This window comes from Festucalex cinctus, chromosome 5 (assembly GCF_051991245.1).
Source record: "Festucalex cinctus isolate MCC-2025b chromosome 5, RoL_Fcin_1.0, whole genome shotgun sequence".
Lineage (NCBI taxonomy): Eukaryota > Metazoa > Chordata > Actinopteri > Syngnathiformes > Syngnathidae > Festucalex > Festucalex cinctus.
The window spans coordinates 25,672,786-25,692,188 of NC_135415.1; the positions used below are offsets into that span (position 1 = coordinate 25,672,786).

The 19,403-nt window shown below is 40.0% G+C and overlaps 1 protein-coding gene and 1 long non-coding RNA gene across 2 annotated transcripts in view; one reads left to right on the forward strand and one right to left on the reverse strand.

Annotated features, from left to right (window-relative positions):
• setbp1 (SET binding protein 1) overlaps positions 1–7,688 on the forward strand; it is a 44,906-nt gene extending 37,218 nt beyond the window's left edge. Inside the window, exon 7 of the mRNA XM_077521951.1 lies at positions 2,539–7,688. Coding sequence (XP_077378077.1) covers positions 2,539–3,047 — 509 coding nt within the window. The 3' untranslated portion in view covers positions 3,048–7,688. The remainder of the gene's footprint in view (positions 1–2,538) is intronic.
• LOC144019119 (uncharacterized) lies at positions 7,491–17,915 on the reverse strand. Its single transcript, XR_013283600.1, has 3 exons — positions 17,439–17,915; positions 14,813–14,894; positions 7,491–8,159 (listed from the first exon to the last, which is right to left on the reverse strand). It is a non-coding gene; the product is annotated as an uncharacterized LOC144019119 (long non-coding RNA).
• Between the last annotated feature and the right edge of the window lie 1,488 nt (positions 17,916–19,403).

A 19,403-nucleotide genomic window follows, 5' to 3' on the forward strand; every position in this document is an offset into this window, starting at 1 on the left:
GGCCTCGTCCAGTGGAGGGGAGGAGAAGGCAAGGGCTCAGTTAAAATACACCCCCCACCCCCAGTGTATCCAGGACGGATGACTCATATATACACTACTCCCCTCAAACCATCTTGTCCATGTTTCTCTTCCAGTTTATGTCTTCTATCCTCCTTTTACAAATTTTTTCCCCTTATTTTCCTTCGATGGTTTGGAATCCACACATCCATATGCAGACGTCTCCCTTCACTTCTCCCCCCCCCCCCCTCACGTCCCTCTTTTTTTTTTTTCCAGGTCTCCCCTCCCCCTTGCTCCCCCATTACCCTCTCCTTTTCCTATTCCCTCTGCCCCTCCTCTAGCATGACTTACTGCTTCACTTCACAGCTTTAGTCCAATTAAAATACAAGCGCATGTGCTCGTATGTACATGAACACACACATGCAGCACAGAAGTATATTGCCAGAGTATTTTCCCGCATTAGCCGCACTGTCTACTGTCTACTATATTATGATTTACTCGTATTTGTTCAGCACATCTCACTGACAATTCTCACACATACTTGCACTAAGTGTTCCTCGACTGAATTAATGAGGACAATTTCCTTTAAGTCACATGCTCGCACCTATTCCTGATGCCAAGAAAGATCTTATAAAACAACGGTCGTCAAAGATCAAACCTGCAATGTGTGCGTAGCAAGGGTTTCCTATTGCGCAGAGAGACAGGTCGTCAGCGCTATATGGACCCTCGCACTGTTGAAGGTCACCCGTTTTATGTTCCGTGTATGCAGCTCATAAATTTCATCTACTTTGTGTGCGTGCTTGCATGTGTGTGAGACGGAGCTCAGTTGAGCTGATAACGTGTACAGCTCATAAACTCTTGATACTTATTGCTTTCTGCATTAGACTAATTTCATTGTCTGTCCTGAATTCTCAAGTAACAATGGAATGTGATGTTCTTCTGAGATGTAAATGGGAAGGTGATCAGGCCTCAATTTTATGGTTCCTCAAACTGAGTTAATTCGTAAATACCATAGAATGGAATTCAGGACCCTCAGTGTACCATTCTAGGTAGGCAAATTTGGTGTCAAGGTTGAGAAGTATTAATGCTTAAAAGTTGAGATAAAGCAAAAGCAAAAGTGTAGGCTCTGTTGTTATATAGCCTTTTTCAAAGCCATTATTTTGATTTATAAAAACAATCAATAGCTAACATTACACAAAAAATACATTTTAGTGAGATCTGGATAAAAGGTGTGGGTTCAAAAACTGACCATATAATCAAGGGACTCATCCATCCACCAGAATAATAATGGTGGTCCTATCTTCCATTGACAATAAAATAGCCTGCTAGCTAGCAAATGGCATAATGGATAACAAACCACGATGCAGAGGATCTTGTTTCACCGTTTTGGCAGAGGTCAGTGACTTTCTAGTTATGTATGGTGATTACAACAAAAAGCAAAAAGCGAACACTCAATACAATTCGTTATTAATAAGAACCTCCAGCTTGAATATAATCACCAAGTCAACAATGTTTCAATCATGCGGTATCATATGAAGTGATGATGCACTAACTGTAACTTGCGTGCATTACCAAACACTGCATTATTTAAGTTGGTATTATATTATCACTGACCGATGTGTACCAATATCAACACACCACCACCCGAAAATCATGTTTCATTTAATGCACAATTTCTTTCAGAGCGTTTGCTCCGTCAACTTTTAATAGTTCCTGAAAGCAAATGACTGTGCTTACGTTATCTTCTCAAACTTTTTCAAAGGTCTTGGAGCCATGAACAGACTACGTATGTACTTCTCCAGAAAATGTTAGACAGACTATCCTGAAAAAATCTCAATACTTTTTAGAGCTCACTGTAAATTTGTGTGACTGTGTCAAAATCAAAAATGGTGGCCTTGGAAGGAGCAGGAGTAAATAGATAAAAAATAGAGAACAGCATTTTGTCTGCGCGCTGCTTGGGGACCTCGTGGCTGATTGCGCTTTTGCTTCATGTTGGTGGTGGTTCATTTTGAATCCTGGAATCAATGCCCAGACGGAGGGGGAGGGTGCCCAGGCCTTCGAGATGGAAAACAAAAAGAATGACAGAGACGGACCAAGCTCAGAAAGAGGTTACTGAAATCAAGAAGGAAATTAGACATTGTAGCGTTAATTACGCTGTGTGTGTTGAGATGGCTTTTGGCAGCCTTTGCTCCAGATGCACAAGGTTGTGATTGTGTGGAAACATATGAAATGCTTGAAGGAGACATTTCTGTGGGTTTCCTCCTCTCTCTGCTCCCAAGCAGACAATTACAGGATAGGATATGCTCTCCTGGCTCAGCTGGGCTTTCAAAGGCTTGCATGAATACGTCAAAATTAGCAGGAAGCTCTTCAAGTAAAAGAAGGGGGGGAAAAAAAAAAAAAAAAAAAAAAGACATTCCCATGAGCAAAATTGCCGTCATGTCTTTCTTAGCCTTGTAGAGGATGTTCATTTTCATCAAAAGTTGAACTCTTTATGAATTTTCTCCATCTATTTATTCACCGTTCTCGTTTCGACTCTTTCAGGTGCTCCCGGTAAGCGACGGTATAAGCGCAGAGAGGTGGAACAGATCCAGAAGGAGGTGAGAAGGATGCATTCGTTGAACTTCGAACATGTGCAAAAGATCCTCCGTGCCAAGCGCCTGCAGCGACAAGCCAAAACAGGAAACAACATCATCAAGAGACGGCCCGGACGGCCCCGCAAACATCCGCCGGATGATGAATCGGCTCCGGCCAACAGGAGGGAGGAGAACCGGGCCGACGGTCGCGGCTCCGACATGTTGGCCGGCAAAAGAGCTGATGGAAGGACTCCGGGGATGCCCGTTCTGGAGAGGTGTGATGAACCGGCAGGTCGGCAGAGCCTCGGGCCCACTTTGACCCCGGAGCCTCTGGAGTTTTCCAATCACGATTCCATCTCGGCAACCATCGAGAAGGTGGTTCACCGAGCCCGCTCTCTGCCTGCGCCCGCGAAAGGGGGCAAACGCCGGGGCAGGGGCAACAGCAGGGACAACTTATGGGTGCCCTCCAATCAATAGACCCCGCTCGAGAGAGCAACTCTGTAAATGAACAGGGGCGCTGAAAGGAGCCAGCGCCGTTTCACCCTTATCAGATCCAGTGCCCTTAATCCGATGACTGCTTGGTGCACTTTGATTTAGGGGAATGACAACAGGTCAGAACACTTGCTGTGTCCGAACGTGAGCCTTTTAAGGCTTCCTGTGATCTGCTTTCATTTGATCCTGAATCGGATGCTATAGAATTGTGCGGTACTAATGACAGTGTAGGATATTATGTGACTCTTTATGTGTCTGATACAGTGATGTTTGTCATACTTCATGATACTGTATCAGAATGTGGCGTAAGCCATATATTTACCAGCAAGGGGTGGGGTGGGGGATGGGGGTTTATGATTCTTATAAAATTGTGCAGCTCAGCTTCTTTTCTGCCTTTCTGAGGGAGCTTGTCAAAGAGATACAGCAGTAATTAAGCCACCTTGCCCTTGTACTTCTCCTAGTGTTTGCTCTCACTGTATGTCACGTCTGTTACCTTACCTTCTTAGTCGGGTCACCCCTACAACTTTTTTTTCTCCCCTTTACCTTCTCCCAACCTAGAGGTTTATCAACAATACAGGAGAGGTTGAACCCGATCCTGGATGCTGACTTAAAGGCAATATGGTGGACGAGACTGTCCTAGACTGTACATAGACACAATTTCCACTCTCGCTTGCCTTGTCCAACAGGAAACCAGCTCACAGACATGTACTGGAATTCAGTATATCCGATTAAATTGTTGTACTATAGACAATGAACGTTGCATATTGTTTCTATAACCAAAAACAGACATGGATGCATCATGCGACGCAAGACAAGTTTGTTTTCAGATAGAAACCACATGTATTCAGTCATACGCTCATAATTGTGTTTATATCTTGGGAGGGGGGCGGGGGCATTGTATACAGTGGGAATATCAGGTGTGTTTTGTGTTTTTATTTTTTGTTGTTGTTGTAAACCTTAAAAGTTGGTTTAATGCACTATAAAAGAAAAAAAAAAAGCTGTACACTTGCATCAATCAAATGCAGCACTTAAATGCTTGTTCCAGCCTTATGGTTTTTTGGCCTTGGATGGTGTGGATATCCATTCCAGTGAGCATGCATTACTTTTAATCAATTTGTATATGCAGGCTGCGCAGCCAAAAGCGTCAAACCCGAAGCCCGGCTCTGAATTGAATGGAGAGGGCTTACTCCAATATAGTGTTCTGAAGAGCTTACCCCACTTTTTATACTTTCATTTAAAAAAAATAAAAATATTTTTGGGACAGAAAATCAAAAATCCAGTATTTTGAAACCAAAGTCTCAGTATTAATTTTGAGGACGTTTTATTTAACAGAATTTAAACCCACGTCTTGATCGTGTTGAAACCAATGTAAATCACCCCGTTGTGCACTCTAGAATGTAGCCAGGATTGTTTTAATGTCAACGTGTACTGTGTCCTTTTATCAAATCTCTTCACTCGTGTTTATTCCGTATATAAAGAAATATTATTACGTGTTCTATTTCAGGAGATTCTGGTTTGTTTGTTTGTTTGTTTGTTTTTTCCTTTGGACAGGGTGGAATTCTCAGTTGCAGCAGCTCAACTTGTGCCTTATGATTTCTGTTGCTCTCTTAGAGGAAATGACATTTGAGCTGAGAAATAGCAAGCAGCATTTAACATTCAACCCAAAAATAGTCACGATTGTGCTTCGAGTGTCACGCATGTATCCTGGTCATCTGAATTGCAACAAGTGAAAGTGAATTAGAAAGTGGCGACTGGTAAAGATCAAGTATTGAATGTACTGTGGACTGTATTAGTGTGTTGTTGGACTTTTTGGCTACTCTACTAGATAACATTCAAACTGGAGATACTTAATATCCACTTATGTAGCAGTACCACTTTACAATAAGGGGTTTTAAACTGCTAATTAGGCTTCATGAAACCTTTCTAAACTGCTTCATTCAATACAGTTAGAGCAAAGGACTTCCTGCCAAATAGTTAGCCAATTTTAGCGCTATTGCCTTGGCCATCTGCTAGATATTAGTTGTCCATTATTCAATTATGCTATGTGGAGATCACAAAATCAGAAATTCAAAACTAAATAAAAAGGAGTATGGTTGTATTTTATTTTGGCCAAAAGTAATCCTAATTGGCAGATAATGCTGTGTATATGAATGATTCATGAACATTTTCTAACATCATAAGCATAATTTACAAACCATATATCAGGATATTGTAAAGTATCCTGTTAATTACAAGTAACAATTAACAAAGGAGGTTGTCATGTCCACATATTCTTGTTAGCTATGCACTTGGCCATACCTGAACATAAATTTCTCAAACATGAATAATGGAAATGAAATGATCTTGTGACAAACACCAGTAATATTTTTCATTTTATGTATACTGCGTATAAAACTTACAATTCCAGCCTTAACCGGGTGTAAAACTTCAACAACAACAAAAAAAAAATTGTCGTCAATTGTAGGCGCGGTGTTTGAGTAATTCTTCTTCTTCGCGTGTGGGGTCATATTCACCGTCAATGAATTTGATTCATTTTTAAGTATTACTTTGAAAGGAAATGAATTGAATGATGCTGCCATAACGGAGGACGAAGTGTTTCTAACTTAACCAATAGCAGACAATTGTCATATTATTTATTTTTAGGCCGCAAATAAAATCATCGGCAACAATCAATGGAATTATTCAATATCAATGAATTACGATGGTCATTTGTAGTAATTGTTGTATTGAATGATTGGCATTGAGAAGAAAATGCAACAGGATTGAAGCAGTAGTATGTATTCTGTAGAGACCCTAAAGTGACGTTGGGAGGAAACAGTGAAGTATTTTTCTCACTAAGATGAGAAACTTTCTCACTAGAAAGAGAAAGTTAGGATTGTTAGGATGAGAAACATGTTTTCCTTAGAGCGCTAGCTTATTTAGCTCATTCACTACCATTGACGTATATAAACGTTAAAAAAAAAAAAAAACCTAACTAATTGGGCTGGCAGTGAAAGAGCTTTAGCAGACTACAAGACTTCAAATGTTTGAAATGTCTTTAAGACACAACGTAATGGTGACGACTTGCAAGTAAAGTAGCAATGTCCTCATAATTAAGTCACAAGTGACAATATAACCAAACTGGGTCCTGCAGTTAGAAAGAAATGCAAAACGAAATGTAGTTAAGTCTCCTGTGCTAGCATGTAATCTCGTTCAAGTTTAAAAAGTTTCTCGTCCTAATGAGGATGTTTCGTCATCCTAATGAGAAACTTTTTTTTTTTTCTCCCCATGTCACTTTAGGGCCTCTGTAGTTTTCAGAATGCTCCAAGGCCAACACGGTTCATTGGAGGAAACATCATCCTTGCTGATTTTGTTGGCGATCCTAAACATAGGCCAGTGTCCCAGTAGTAACAAAGGTAGTAATCCAAACCTGCCCTATCACAGTGTTGAAGGAATCATCTCCACCCTTTCAGTTTTCGACCTGAAATAGGAGTCCCTGCTGAATAACTATTTTTTTTGCCTGCAGCCATTTGGGTTCAGTGCAGTAGCACGAAGATGTTTGTTTGGGTAGCTCTCGGTGTACATCAGACACCGTACCCCCAAAAATACGCTCATCCCCATCGCTTGTGTGCTTGACCTTGCTCTGCGTGAAGACTCACACCGGTCTGCAGTGTGTTGCTTGTAGAGTTGAACCTGGTAGATGTCTGTCTTGTCTGTTATCTGCTACCAGCCAATGCTCCGGTGCCTTCTAACACTGACAAGTATTGTCCTAAACCCGAGCTTTCACATGGACTGGCCACGGGTTGGGATTATGACGAGGGTTCATGGTATTTGTATGTTGACCAGCGGCTCTTGATTTTGACCATTGTGATCGGTGTGTAATCCTTTAGCAGGGATACGCAGTCTTTGTCCCTTCAAAGTGATCATCCTGTGAGACGGAGCCTCATACGTCGTAATCCTCACAGGTCACATTTGTAAGCGAACATTACAAATAAAATGCAGATGAATCAGTGAGGAAACCAATAAATGTACTTGTTTAGAGCACAAAGTGAGGGCATATTTTGGTTTGTATACATATAGTGAATTTGAACCTTTTTCTAGAGTGGCTTTCCTTTCTTTGCATGCTCAACTTGATTGTATGCATAAGTATTTTAGACGAGCCGAAAGTTGAATTTGGAGCAACACTTGTACATTGTTTGATATTTTTCTTTTTGTAATGGATTTTTTAATTCATGAAGCATTTTTGTACATTGTATGAATATTAAAAAACTGCAAATATTTGACATATAGAGTAAATACTAGATGCGCATGCATATGCATATATTCTTCACCGTATGTATGTGTAAGTCTACACATATATTTTGTATTTGCATTTGCTAGCATACAGCTATATGTCTTTAAGCACATATATACATGCAATATATATGTATATCCATGTCTGTCGGCATGCTTTTGGTCATGTATATCTTTCATGATCCTGTAGGTATTATGTTTTGTTCCACTTCTTTTTCCTGAGAAAGAAAAGCTCATTCTTTTGCTACCATTCTGTTGGCTGGCTGCATTGAGCACTTATTAAGAAGAACTACAGTTGAAGTTGTTCATGTTATCCATTGTGTGAAATAATAAATGACTTTATTGACATCTTAACATAGTGCACGTTGTCTTTGTTGCTGTCTGCTGTGTGTTTATACGAGTGCTCTTTACACTAAATGTCAGATAGTTGGAGTGAATGGAGCTTTACTACAGAGAGAATCCTCTCATCAGATTATGGCGCAGTCTCTCACAGACGCACACACACAAACACACGTACTTACTCTCTTACTTGCGCAACAGCCATGCCTCCATCTCGAAATCCTCACCGCACTAGCCCATCACTGTTCTAAGTGGGCCGGGTTGCAGGCCGCTCTCCGATTGGTGCCGGTGCAGTGGGAAATGCAGCACTATTGGCTGCAGCCCACTAGTAAAATTCTTCTTGTTACCATGGTTGCAGGGTGAGCTGCCCAAATGTCTTTCTGTGGTGTTGATGGAACCGTTGGCATTGGTGGTGGAGAAAAAAAAAAAAAAATCTCCCCCTCTGATGGAAGTAAGGGGGCTGTGCTGAAATTCTGCTCTCCTCTCCTGCACACAAACAAGACACATGAAAGGACGAAGTGAGCAACAACATGCAATGTTTGTGGGTCTTCGGTCTAATTTGTTTTTAAAACAAGGCGATGTTCACCTCACATGCTCCTCCGCATGAACTGCATGGAAATGAGTTGTGCTATACAGTCACCACTAAAGGTGGTTCTGAATTAAGTACCCACAGAAGGGCATAGAAAAAAAGTGAACTGAGAAAAAGTATGATATTACGAAAAACATAACTGCTGTGCTTATGAGTTTGGAGTTTGTGTAGCACCAAGGGTTGGATGAAGACACTTGACATAGTGACCATTTGTTGTCATCATTCCAACTGAAGGAATTTTCTGACTAGTTCAACAAGCCTCGACTACAAAGTACGAAAATAAATTTACACAAAGCCCTTTAGTAAATAACTATCGCTCACCTGCAATACATGTGAATGATTCGCCATTTTCACTGAAGGCATTTTTTTGACGAGGACCCGCGAGGACCCCCGAGCTGCCGTCACCTGCCTGCATGGCTTCCTAAGTATCTCCTGACTAAAATTGTTTACACGACTTCTTGTATATCTTCAACACAAATTGGCAACACGAAATAATAATTAAAAAATCAAAATGGAAATGGGGCGGTCTTTTATAATTAGGCGAAAATTATGTTTATGCCACATTTGGCTTGTACCTGTAAGTTTAGATGAGTTTGTTGTGGAAGAACTTGAGAACACTCTTTCAGGTCCGATATGGGTGATCTCTGAACTCACAAATGTTCTTCAGTATGAATGAATTTTATATTTAAAAAAAAAAAAGTACTCCCAAATTTTAGGACCCATATTAATTGCATCATCTATCTATTATGCATGTTTATAGCAGTCACCAAATAAATATGCAAGAGGTGCCAGCAGGACTTAACAATGATGAAATCAGGTCGCAAAGTGAGGGAACCATAAATTCACCACAGATAATGTTGCATTTCGGGCCAACTAATAAGCAAGACGCTGCCGTGTCACCGTGCAGAACCTCCACTCATCTCCGTTGCTTGTGCTTCCAAAGATGGATCGCGCTGGCAACACTGCGTCGCTCCCCCACCCCCTACCGTCCCATTTTCTTTTCCAACTGCACACCTCCAGCAGTGATTGAAGACACCACCTGGCGGACGAGTGCGTCAGTCCACTTCTGGTTCTATCAGACCTGAAAGCATCCAGTCCAGTCTCTTTTACTGGTACTGCAACTTGAACGTGTGGTTCAGTGTCACTTCTAATATTGTATATTCCACAAATTAGAAGCACCAAAAACTTGTGAAATGAAATGATCTACTTTACTAATGACAGAATGTCAGTGACAGAATGTAGGCCTAACAAAGGGGAGAAGAGTGTTTTGATTTATAAGCATGTTCATAGAACAAATTAAACTTGTATCTCAAGGCACCGTGACTGGAAGAAACTGTTAGGTATACTCAATATAAATAATTATAGCACCTGTAATGAATGAATGAACATGCATTGACTTGGTAGAGAAATCATTGCTTCTTAAATTTTCATGACATGAAATACAAATGCTGGTCTCTGTTGCCATGGTGACAGTGCAGCTCTTTGCAGACAGATTTGCGTACACTATATAATATATACCCCCCAAAAAAAGCAAAACTGAGCAGAAGTTTTGTGACTACTTTTTCCACATTTGATCTTATTGAGAAAAAGTCCCCAGTCACCACTGTAACATCTTTGAGGAAGCTCATGGTCCTGACGCTGCGTGTCGTCCCCGTGTATTTCCCCCAATGTAGCACAGGAAGAGCTTGACGATTCTTTTTGATGAGAAGACACCAAATCTTTTCTGTTTAGTCTTCATCGTTCCCACTCCCCCACAAATCTCCTATTAAGCCATCTCTCTGTCTCCTGTAATTTGCCAGACAAGTCTATTATATGATACACTCATATTTTATTAATGGACCCCTGTAGTGAACACACACCTCTTGGTGGATGAGATGATGTGACACGCAGGGAGCCCTCTTGTGTTAAAAAATGATTTCAAGTCCCAGGTTAGTTTCCATTGTGCGTCTCCCACACACACTTGTGACGAAGCAGGACACTGCTACACACTTCATTACACTTCCATCAGGACAATGATTGCACTGAGCAGCCAGGGTAGCTTTGAAATGAAACAACAGGAAAATAAAGCCTAACATTTATTTAAAGATTTCTCTTTCCTCTGGAAACCTAGCAAAAAAATTAGTTGCTAACGTAATGCGTTGTAGCATTCTGATTCTATAATCACGTGTTTATTGCATGTGGTTAAATGTGACGTTGCAATGCATATAAAAAAATGTGTTAATGACAATAAAAATAAGGAAGTATATTTATATAGCACTTTTTTATAGCGTCGACTCACAAAGTCCTTCACGTAATTAAAGAATACACCTGTTTTCTGAGTTTGGCCATGTGATGTTTGATAGCTGAACTGTGATTGGTCATTAACTGAGCCCTTATGACAGGGAAGTCCAAACTTTTTCATTTGAGGGCCACATACAGAAAATCAGAAGGACGCAAGGGCCACATAATGTTGTGAAGAGAAGTTGTGTTTAGTCCTAAAAATTGTACAAATAATGTATTTGTGCTTTTGCATATTTAGAAAAATGCTACAGTATATAAACCAACTTATTTTTTAATATGGCAGTAGGCTTATTACTTATTATAGTTTTGGAATTTTTCATTCTAGTTATTTTTCATTAATTTTCAGGGTGTTTCTGTTAGTTTTTATTAGTTTAGTTCTTTTAAAAATGCTTAGTTTTAGTTTAGCTTGTTAGTTTTAGTATTAGTTTAAAAAAAAATGTGTATTACTTGTGCGCAATATTTAAAACACATCATGGGAGCAACATCATCTGAAGGTGCTTTGCTATTGGCTGCTGCTAGATGACATCACTTCTGTGCGACATACGTTCAAATGTCATTATTCCGGTTTATATCAAAATAAATCTACTAAAAATCATATTTAAAATCATCCCCAAACGCTCATGCATTAAATTAATTACCAAAGACTAAAACGAACGACATGTTTGCTATAATTATAGTTCGTTTTGTAAACATAAAATGTAGATTCAGTTAGTTTTGTTTTTTAAAAAAAAGCATTTTTGTTTTTATTTTACTTTGGTAACAATATTGTTTTTTGAGTTTTAGTTTTTTTTTTTATTAATTTTTGTTAACTAAAATAACCTTTAATGGCACCCGTTTTTCGATACCCTCCCTTCTTACTTTGACCATCTCCAAACATTTTGGTTTTGTCTATTTTATTTGAACTGAGTCAAATGTAATTTTTAGCATATGTCGTGGGCCACTGAAAAATGGACGGCGGGCCGCAAATGGCCCCCGGGCCATAGTTTGGACACCACTGCCTTATGATGTTGTTTTACAGCAAGTGGCAAAATGCCCCCCCCCCCCCCCCCACACACACACACACACACACACACACAAAAAATAAAAAATAAAAAATAAAAATGGCCTCCATCTGATATGGACGCAATATTAATCAGAATGCCGTGTTTAGACTATTGGCGGCGCATAGACTATATCATAAAGAACATTTTTGGGGTGACTTCCTTATTTAAGTCTTTTATTGTGTGTAAACAAAAATATCTGTAATTCGGTAAATGACAAGTAACCAAATTGTGACACAATGGCTCATTTATTTAATAATTCAAACATGGCTAGTATTGACTTGACTGATCTGTAGTAGAAAACCTGCTGTGATGGGAAACATAATTCACCAAATGGTTCATCCTCATTCAAACGCTTTCAATTCATTAATTTATGATCATGTTTAAATCTTTATGATGAATGCCTAAAATATGAGGCATGATTAATACATTCATATCCCACGGGCGCCAATAATTAGTCAACTGTCTTGTGAAGGTGAAATTATGAATTAGCATCAGTTTATCGCAGAAAATTTGGTGGCACTACTTTTTGCAGAAATGGGTCACGTTGTTTGTTGAACGAATGTTTGTAGGAAACAGTCGGCATGATTATATAGACTCTACTGCTCTTCTGTGGCCTTTTTTTGTATTTTTTATTTGTATGTTTATGTTACATTATCCTTTCTTGCCGTACAAGCCACGTTACATAACTAATATTTTTCTATCCCACATCTTCCTGCCCAACAAAGCAGAGGGAAACTGTTTCAAAACGGGGCCATGAGAATCATTTAGTGTCTCTTTTGATCAATTGATTTGCCGCACATTCGGCTTTTCGCACTCTTTGTGGTACGCTGGCTTTCCCTTGCTTCATTTCCTTTCCTGCTTTGACATTACTCTTGCATGTGTCACTTCATGCATGCGCATGCTGTATAATACGTGTGTGCGTATGTGCAAAACATGTGCACTAGTGCGTGAGTCTCCAGAGTCTCAGAACAGTATTATTGTAAACATATCATTTGATGGCGAGAGTGGTCCAGGTTGTTGGCCGACTGCCTCTCTTTCATTTGGAACATGGCTGCCAACATCTGGACTGTGTCAACACTCACTGTCTGAATGCGTGCGTGTGTGCGTGAGCTTGTGTGTGTGTGTATGAGAGCACATGTGTGACGGGCCCCCCCCCTGGCTCCGCAACTGTCAGCGATTCAGTCGGGATCAGATTTGCTCAGATCAATCACAAGTATGGTGTTAATAATTGGAGCTGTATTCCTTGTCAAGTCGAGACTACCATTTAGAAGAAGCTTGCAATCTCTATGTGGGCTTTTGCAAAAACCCTCCACCTCAAATACTCAATTCAGGTTGAGCTGTGACTTCAATTAGTTTAAAAAAAAAAAAAAAAAAGTTAGGTCAAACTGAAGGCTTTGGTTTTTATTTTCGCACCAGATCTTGTACTGTATTTTTCAGACTTTCATTTTCACTTTTTTTTCCTTAATTTAGTTGGTCCTGCCACTTATACTCAGGTGTGACTTGTATATATTAAAATTAGAGCTAAATCCTAATTGTGTTGTTAAGTCAACACGGTGTTGACTTTATTTTGGCGTTTGGCAAATATCTTTGGTGCATTACCGCCAACTTCTGGCCAAAAGTAGTAATGCACTGCACACAACTAGTAGTAGTAGAAGAAGAAGAACGTAGAAGAAGAAATAGAAGATAAAGAAGAGGTAGTAGTCATGGAAACTAATGTGTGACTAGTTTACCATGCGGCGTCCCGCCTTCAAAGATTTGCTGACTTTTGGCTGCAATGCATTAAGGTCAGCCATTTCAAATTAAAAAGAAAAAACTTCCATAGTTAGAAGCGGAATTTTTAAATCTAACCGGAACTCGTTGGCTGACGCCCTAAACACCATTCTGAGAATGATCATGTTCCCCTTCCATGAATTTTCGACGCATTATAAGCCAGTCAGCAGCTCATGCTTGAATTGTTTTCTTTCCTTGCAATGCCTGACCCACTGGGATCCACTTTTTTTTTTCTTGGGGGGGGCACTCTGAATAACCCAACGGAACATTTAAACATCGCTCTGACGTTCTAAATGGTCAGAGCCGAACAGTGCACACTCAGAGCGTATTTACGAATACCCCCACGATTAGAGAAAAGTTGAGGATGCAATACAGATTCATGTCCAAAAATCCGAACTATCCCTTTAAACAGATTTAGTCCGGATCTTGACCCCATCCATCCATTTTCTATAGTCTTATCTAGTTGAAGGTCATAGAGAGGCACATAGAGACCGAGGACCTTTCACACTCACTGAGTAGCAACGAACCCACACTGCCTGCACCAATTCAGGCGAGTGTAAACACTGAACACGATTTGATTTGTATGTGAAAAAGATCATGAAGCAATGTTTGTTTGCCCACCCCGCTCAATGTTTACACAAAAAGTAATTAAACTGGAGTTAGATTCTCTAAGGCTGTGATGCCCAATAACCGTGACAGCAGATTAGTGTGATTATAAAACAATTGGAAAATAACATATCTTTGTTCATCTATCTCTCCCATGGGATTTACAGGCAGAACAAACAATGAAATGTTCTTCTGCTACATGGCAGAAGGTACATTTAACCTGTGGACGCACCTGTTTCCTTACATATAACACAATATTTGCTTTGCGTTCAATTATGAAGGCCCTAATTTCACACTAAGTACATTGGTGAGTAAATTGACATGAAATCATGACTGTTTCAATATATTTACACTCACAGTGTGTTGTTTATTGTTTAGTGTTTAATGTATGAAAGAATGTGAGAAACAGAATTTCGACTCAAACTCCACATATGACCGCAGCAGTGGAGTAAAATGTATACATTGTTTTATTTAATTTAAACAGGCCAGGCAGGTTGTTGCCATAGTGAGGTGCTCGACTCACCAGAGCTGAGTGGAATTTGAATCTGATCTCATTTTTTTTTTGTCTTGAAAGTGGGAGCAGATGCTTTGGCGTACGCGTACGCGAATGCAGAGGAAAATCCCGACTGCTGAAGTTATTTAATGTTCACCTCATCTTGCCGCGAGTGTTACAAATTGGAGGCTGAGGCGAAAATCTTCTCACCGTGTCACCAGCGGGCCGTCTGATCCAGTTTGACTGAGCTCAACATATTTTGGTTTAGTGCACGCTCGTGTTATGGCTGAGCTGCGTGAAGGGCTGGACTGAGATGTGTTTGTGTTGGCTGGAAGAGGGATGCAGTCTGCACACCTACCGGGGCCCCGAGAACTCCGCAGGAGGCTCACCTAATCCCTTGTGTCGCTCCGCCTGACAGTTAAGTCGGCATTTCACTTCTCCTATGGACAAAAGTATTAGGACAGTTGGACATGATATTGGCAGGTAGTGAGAATGGAAGAAATTGTGACATTTGACCACCTTTGAAGAACATTTGTGAGGCCAATAATCACATTTAGATGAGATATATAACACTCTGAAATATACATGTTTTTGCCAGGCCTTATGAGTGCGCAAAGCTTCACGAGTATTCAACTAGGCTCAATATAAAACTGCCAAAATTTTAAATAAATAATTGACTAAATAAATAAATGGCTAAAAGTGAAAATAAAAACAGATATAAAAAAATATAATTAAAAAATTATATTAAAAAAATAAATATAAATGGAAATAAAAATAATAAACAAATATATTAACATAAATAAATACATTTGTATTTATTTTTTTTAATTATTATCATTTTTAATTATCTTGTCCACTGTCACCTCAATTTGTGACTGGAGTTGCTAGACAACAACGGCGGAGTTCAACACAAGACACGCTTAGGACCGCCCCCTCATTTGAATAACATTTTGACTTGGCAGTACGGACCAAAACTGCCAAAATTTATATATATATATATATATATATATATATATATATGCGTTTTTATTTCCACTTTTAGTCATTTATTTATTTATTTATTATTTATTTATTTATTTATTTAGAATTTGAGCAGTTTTGGTCCTACATACAATACAGTGTTTTTATTTCGTCGCATGCTGTTGCCGTGGCGACGTACTGTTCGCAAAGAAAAATTATGTTTTTGATGGTCTACGCCAAGCTTGCCAAATCCTGATCCTCGAGGGCCAGAGTCCTGCAGGTTTTAGAAGTTTGCCTCCTCCAACGCACCTGATTCTAAAGATCAGGATCGTTATCAGGCTTCTGTAGTTTGCTGATGAGCTGATTATATAAGAATCAGGTGTGTCGGAGTCCGGGAACATCTAAAACCTGCAGGACTCTGGCCCTCGATGACCAGAATTTGGCAAGTCTGGCTTATCATCAAAACAGCATAATTTTTCTTTACAAACAGCGCGTCGCCATGGTAACAGAATGCAACGAAATAAAGCTTTTGATGGCTTTTCGTCTCAAATGTCTTTAGATGAAACAGCCAAAGTTTGAAGACGAAAACTTGAGTGGCGCACAAGACCCCTTTCCAAAGTGTTCCACAAAGGTGGAGGTAAACAACGGTCCATAATATGAGGTGAAGATTCACAGCGGACTGAAGTATCATGCTAATCTCTAATTGATTAATTAACTGATAGAGTGGCGGGCTCCACAAGGACACACCCACACACTCCGGGCCTGATAAGGAGCCATCAGGAGATGAAGGTAAAGATCACTCATTAATTAAGTGAGCGATCATGAATGACTAGACTCAGTCTGATGGTCACAGTCGACTCGCACGATGTTAATTTAGTGTGCCACGCTCGGGGGATTTGGCCCGTCTCCCACTGCGAGCCAAGCGCACCGGGAAAAAGGATACAGTCACTTCGAGTGAGCGTCTGAGGGCTTAAATGTCATTACACGCTGGTGTCTTTTCTACGGTGGAAACACTCCTCCACTGTACATTGTTTGAGTTGATTTTGACGAGCGGTGATCCAGGGGGCTTATGAAGGGGGAGAATAAGCCCTGTGAAGGAGGCGCCCCATTAGATTGAATGGAGCGGGAGGAAGCCTTTGCGGAAGCTTGGACTAAAGGCTGTATTGAAATGTCACAGATAATCATTTGCTCACATGTGAAGATGGCGCTTCCAAAGCCTCCATGGGCCATCTGCCTCACAGCAAAACGCTGCTTGTCAATAGCGTGGGGGGGATGGGGCGGCTGGGGTTTCTTTTGGCGCCACCACCTCAAGCTTCATCTGATCCATGTTTTTCTTTTTTGTCTTTACTTCGCCCCTAATAACATTATTCTCTGGTCACGGTCACATGGAAAACAGATGAGCTCAAGTCGTAAAAGGGGGGGGGGGGGGGACAGTTTTGAGAACGGAATTAAAATATGGGAGCTGCCAATGTTTTGACTTAGTGGACAAAGCCTCGAGGCGAGAAGCTGGCTTGGAGGGAGCAAGAGCAGGAAGCTGCGAGAATGTCAAACATCAGTCGGCTTTACTGACTCATGACAGGGATTAAGCATCTCCAGTCTTGTTGGAGCTGTTAAGGAATTATCAAGCTGCCTGGGAGTGACCTACAGTGGAACTTCAAGTGTTAGCGGCATATCAATTAGCCAGACATTAGAAAGTGAAACTGGCACAGTGCTTTCGTCATCTCAAGTCTTATTTTTGATTAATTATAACATCCATGGTTAAGTTACAATTTCCACTCTTGCATGGCGGGATAGGAGTGGAGGCTATTTCAATTACAATTCATGCCTTGACTTCCCCTTTGACAAATTTTATTAAAAAGAAAGTCAAGTCAAAAATCATCTTTAGAATATGTTGTATACGCCCCCCACTAATCCAAACACCTGTCCACCCCTCAATCTCAGGGGCGGCCATTTTGTCACTTCCTGCCTACAGAAAATGACATCAAAGTTCCTGAGGGCTCAAGTAACGACCAATCATGACTCACCTGTTTTCTGGGATTGGTCATGTGACAAACGTCTTGGGCACTCTGACGTGATTTCCAGTTGACAGCAAGTGGCAAAATGGCCGGCCCCTGAGATGAATAAAAACAGGTGGATTTTGCTGCTCAATTCATATTCCATAATCGCAGAGTATTTATTGTAAATAATTTTTTTTATACTTGACTTCCTCTAACGACGTCCAATATAATAGATACTGAAAATTCTGCCTTTAAAAATGTAATCAAAACAAAAGCGCGGAAGATCTATAAGCAAGCACTACTACTGTTATCATGATCTGTGTTTTGTTGATTTAGTTTGTAGTTATATTTTAGTTGTGTCTCCTTTTGTCAGTGTCTGTCTCATTAATTTTTATTGTGTCCACCTGTGCTTGTCAATCCTGTCGCTTTTATCATCCAATCAGCTCCCTCAGCCACGTATGTCTTATCCAGGTGTCTGTCGTTGTCTCATCAGTTTGTTTGTATTCATGCTGCATTCACGGAAGGAGGGAAATCGGACTTTTCCGACTTGTGTGCATGGGAACGGCCCTTCAAACTTGTAGCTCTGAGTTGCGAAGTCAGGGGAATAAAAAGGACCCCGACATCACTGACTATCGGACGTCACTTGACAATGTCGACTAGCACAACATATTTTACATGATTATAAACATATTTTATTGTCCTGTTCACGTCTTGTTTCCTGCGTGTTAGTTTGCTGTCTCGATCCTAGTCAAGTATTCTTCTTCCCATTGTTTGTTTTAGTTATTTTTGACCCATTCATTTTGGTCTTTTGTTAATTAAATATTGGAGTACGTTACCTTGTTTGACTTTTCCTTCTTGTTCAATTAAATTACGTTTTGGAGTGCAAAGTGCACCTGCCTTGGCACCTTGCATTTGGGTTCTCAACAACCCGCAAAACACAACACTTGTACTTACGTTACAATAATAAATGGCCTTGGTTAGATTAACAAGTTTTTATGAAACCTAAAAAATTGCTGTGAGTAATTAAAAGTGAAAATTGAGCGAGACCTACTTCTTAACAAACAGTGTAGCAAAATTTAACTCGATTGCTTTTCTTCTGTATTATTTAGCATCTCATTATTAAATAATGAAGAAGGGGGAAAAAAAGATGCAAAAAGGCTCCTTTTGCCTAATTCACTGTAGCAGGTCAGGCTTACTATCAAATCAAAAACAGAGCAGATAAAATATAAAATTTGTGTCACCCACCTCTGGCCCAGTCATCTTGTCGGCTTTATCCCACACAATGCTCGTGAGGAGTCCACTAGGTTTAGAAAATGGATGGATGGAAGTCAAAGGTAAATGGTTCCGTTATCGGTATTACAAAGACGTAGCTAGTTTATAACATCCTGATTACCTAATCAATTAGCAGTACATTGTTTTATAGTGGTTGTAAAACTGCATTACTTTGTAGAGAACTAGCAACAACAATGGTGCTACATCATTGCCAACCACAAGAATATACAATACAGTTATTGCTAAATGAATACCTCTCTGAATGTAATCATGAATTCATGTGAAACAGCTCTTATACTTAATGCGTTAGAAATTGGCTTTGCTGGTGTTTGTAGGGACACGACTTGTCTTTAAATTAGGGCAATTCCTCATGATGATATTTTATGTACAGTCATCACTTGATAATCGATGTAATGACATATTAATACCCCCCCCCCCCTTTTTTTTTTTTTAAACAAGACAGTGACAAGTGATCCATTCATTTACCCGATAAAACATCACCGCCACATACAATATCCCTACCATTTATCTCCATGTTTTATTTGTTGTCACTGTTTGTATGCTGTAAAAATTTCCAACACCAGCATTAATCTGTCATACGCTGCACAGGCTGCAACTCGTCTCAGAGTAATTTACGCCGATTTTGACTATTTAATGTTCATGTCAGCTTGCGCGATGGCTGTGTGGTTATGTTTCACCGTGGGCGAGCAGTTTATTTTC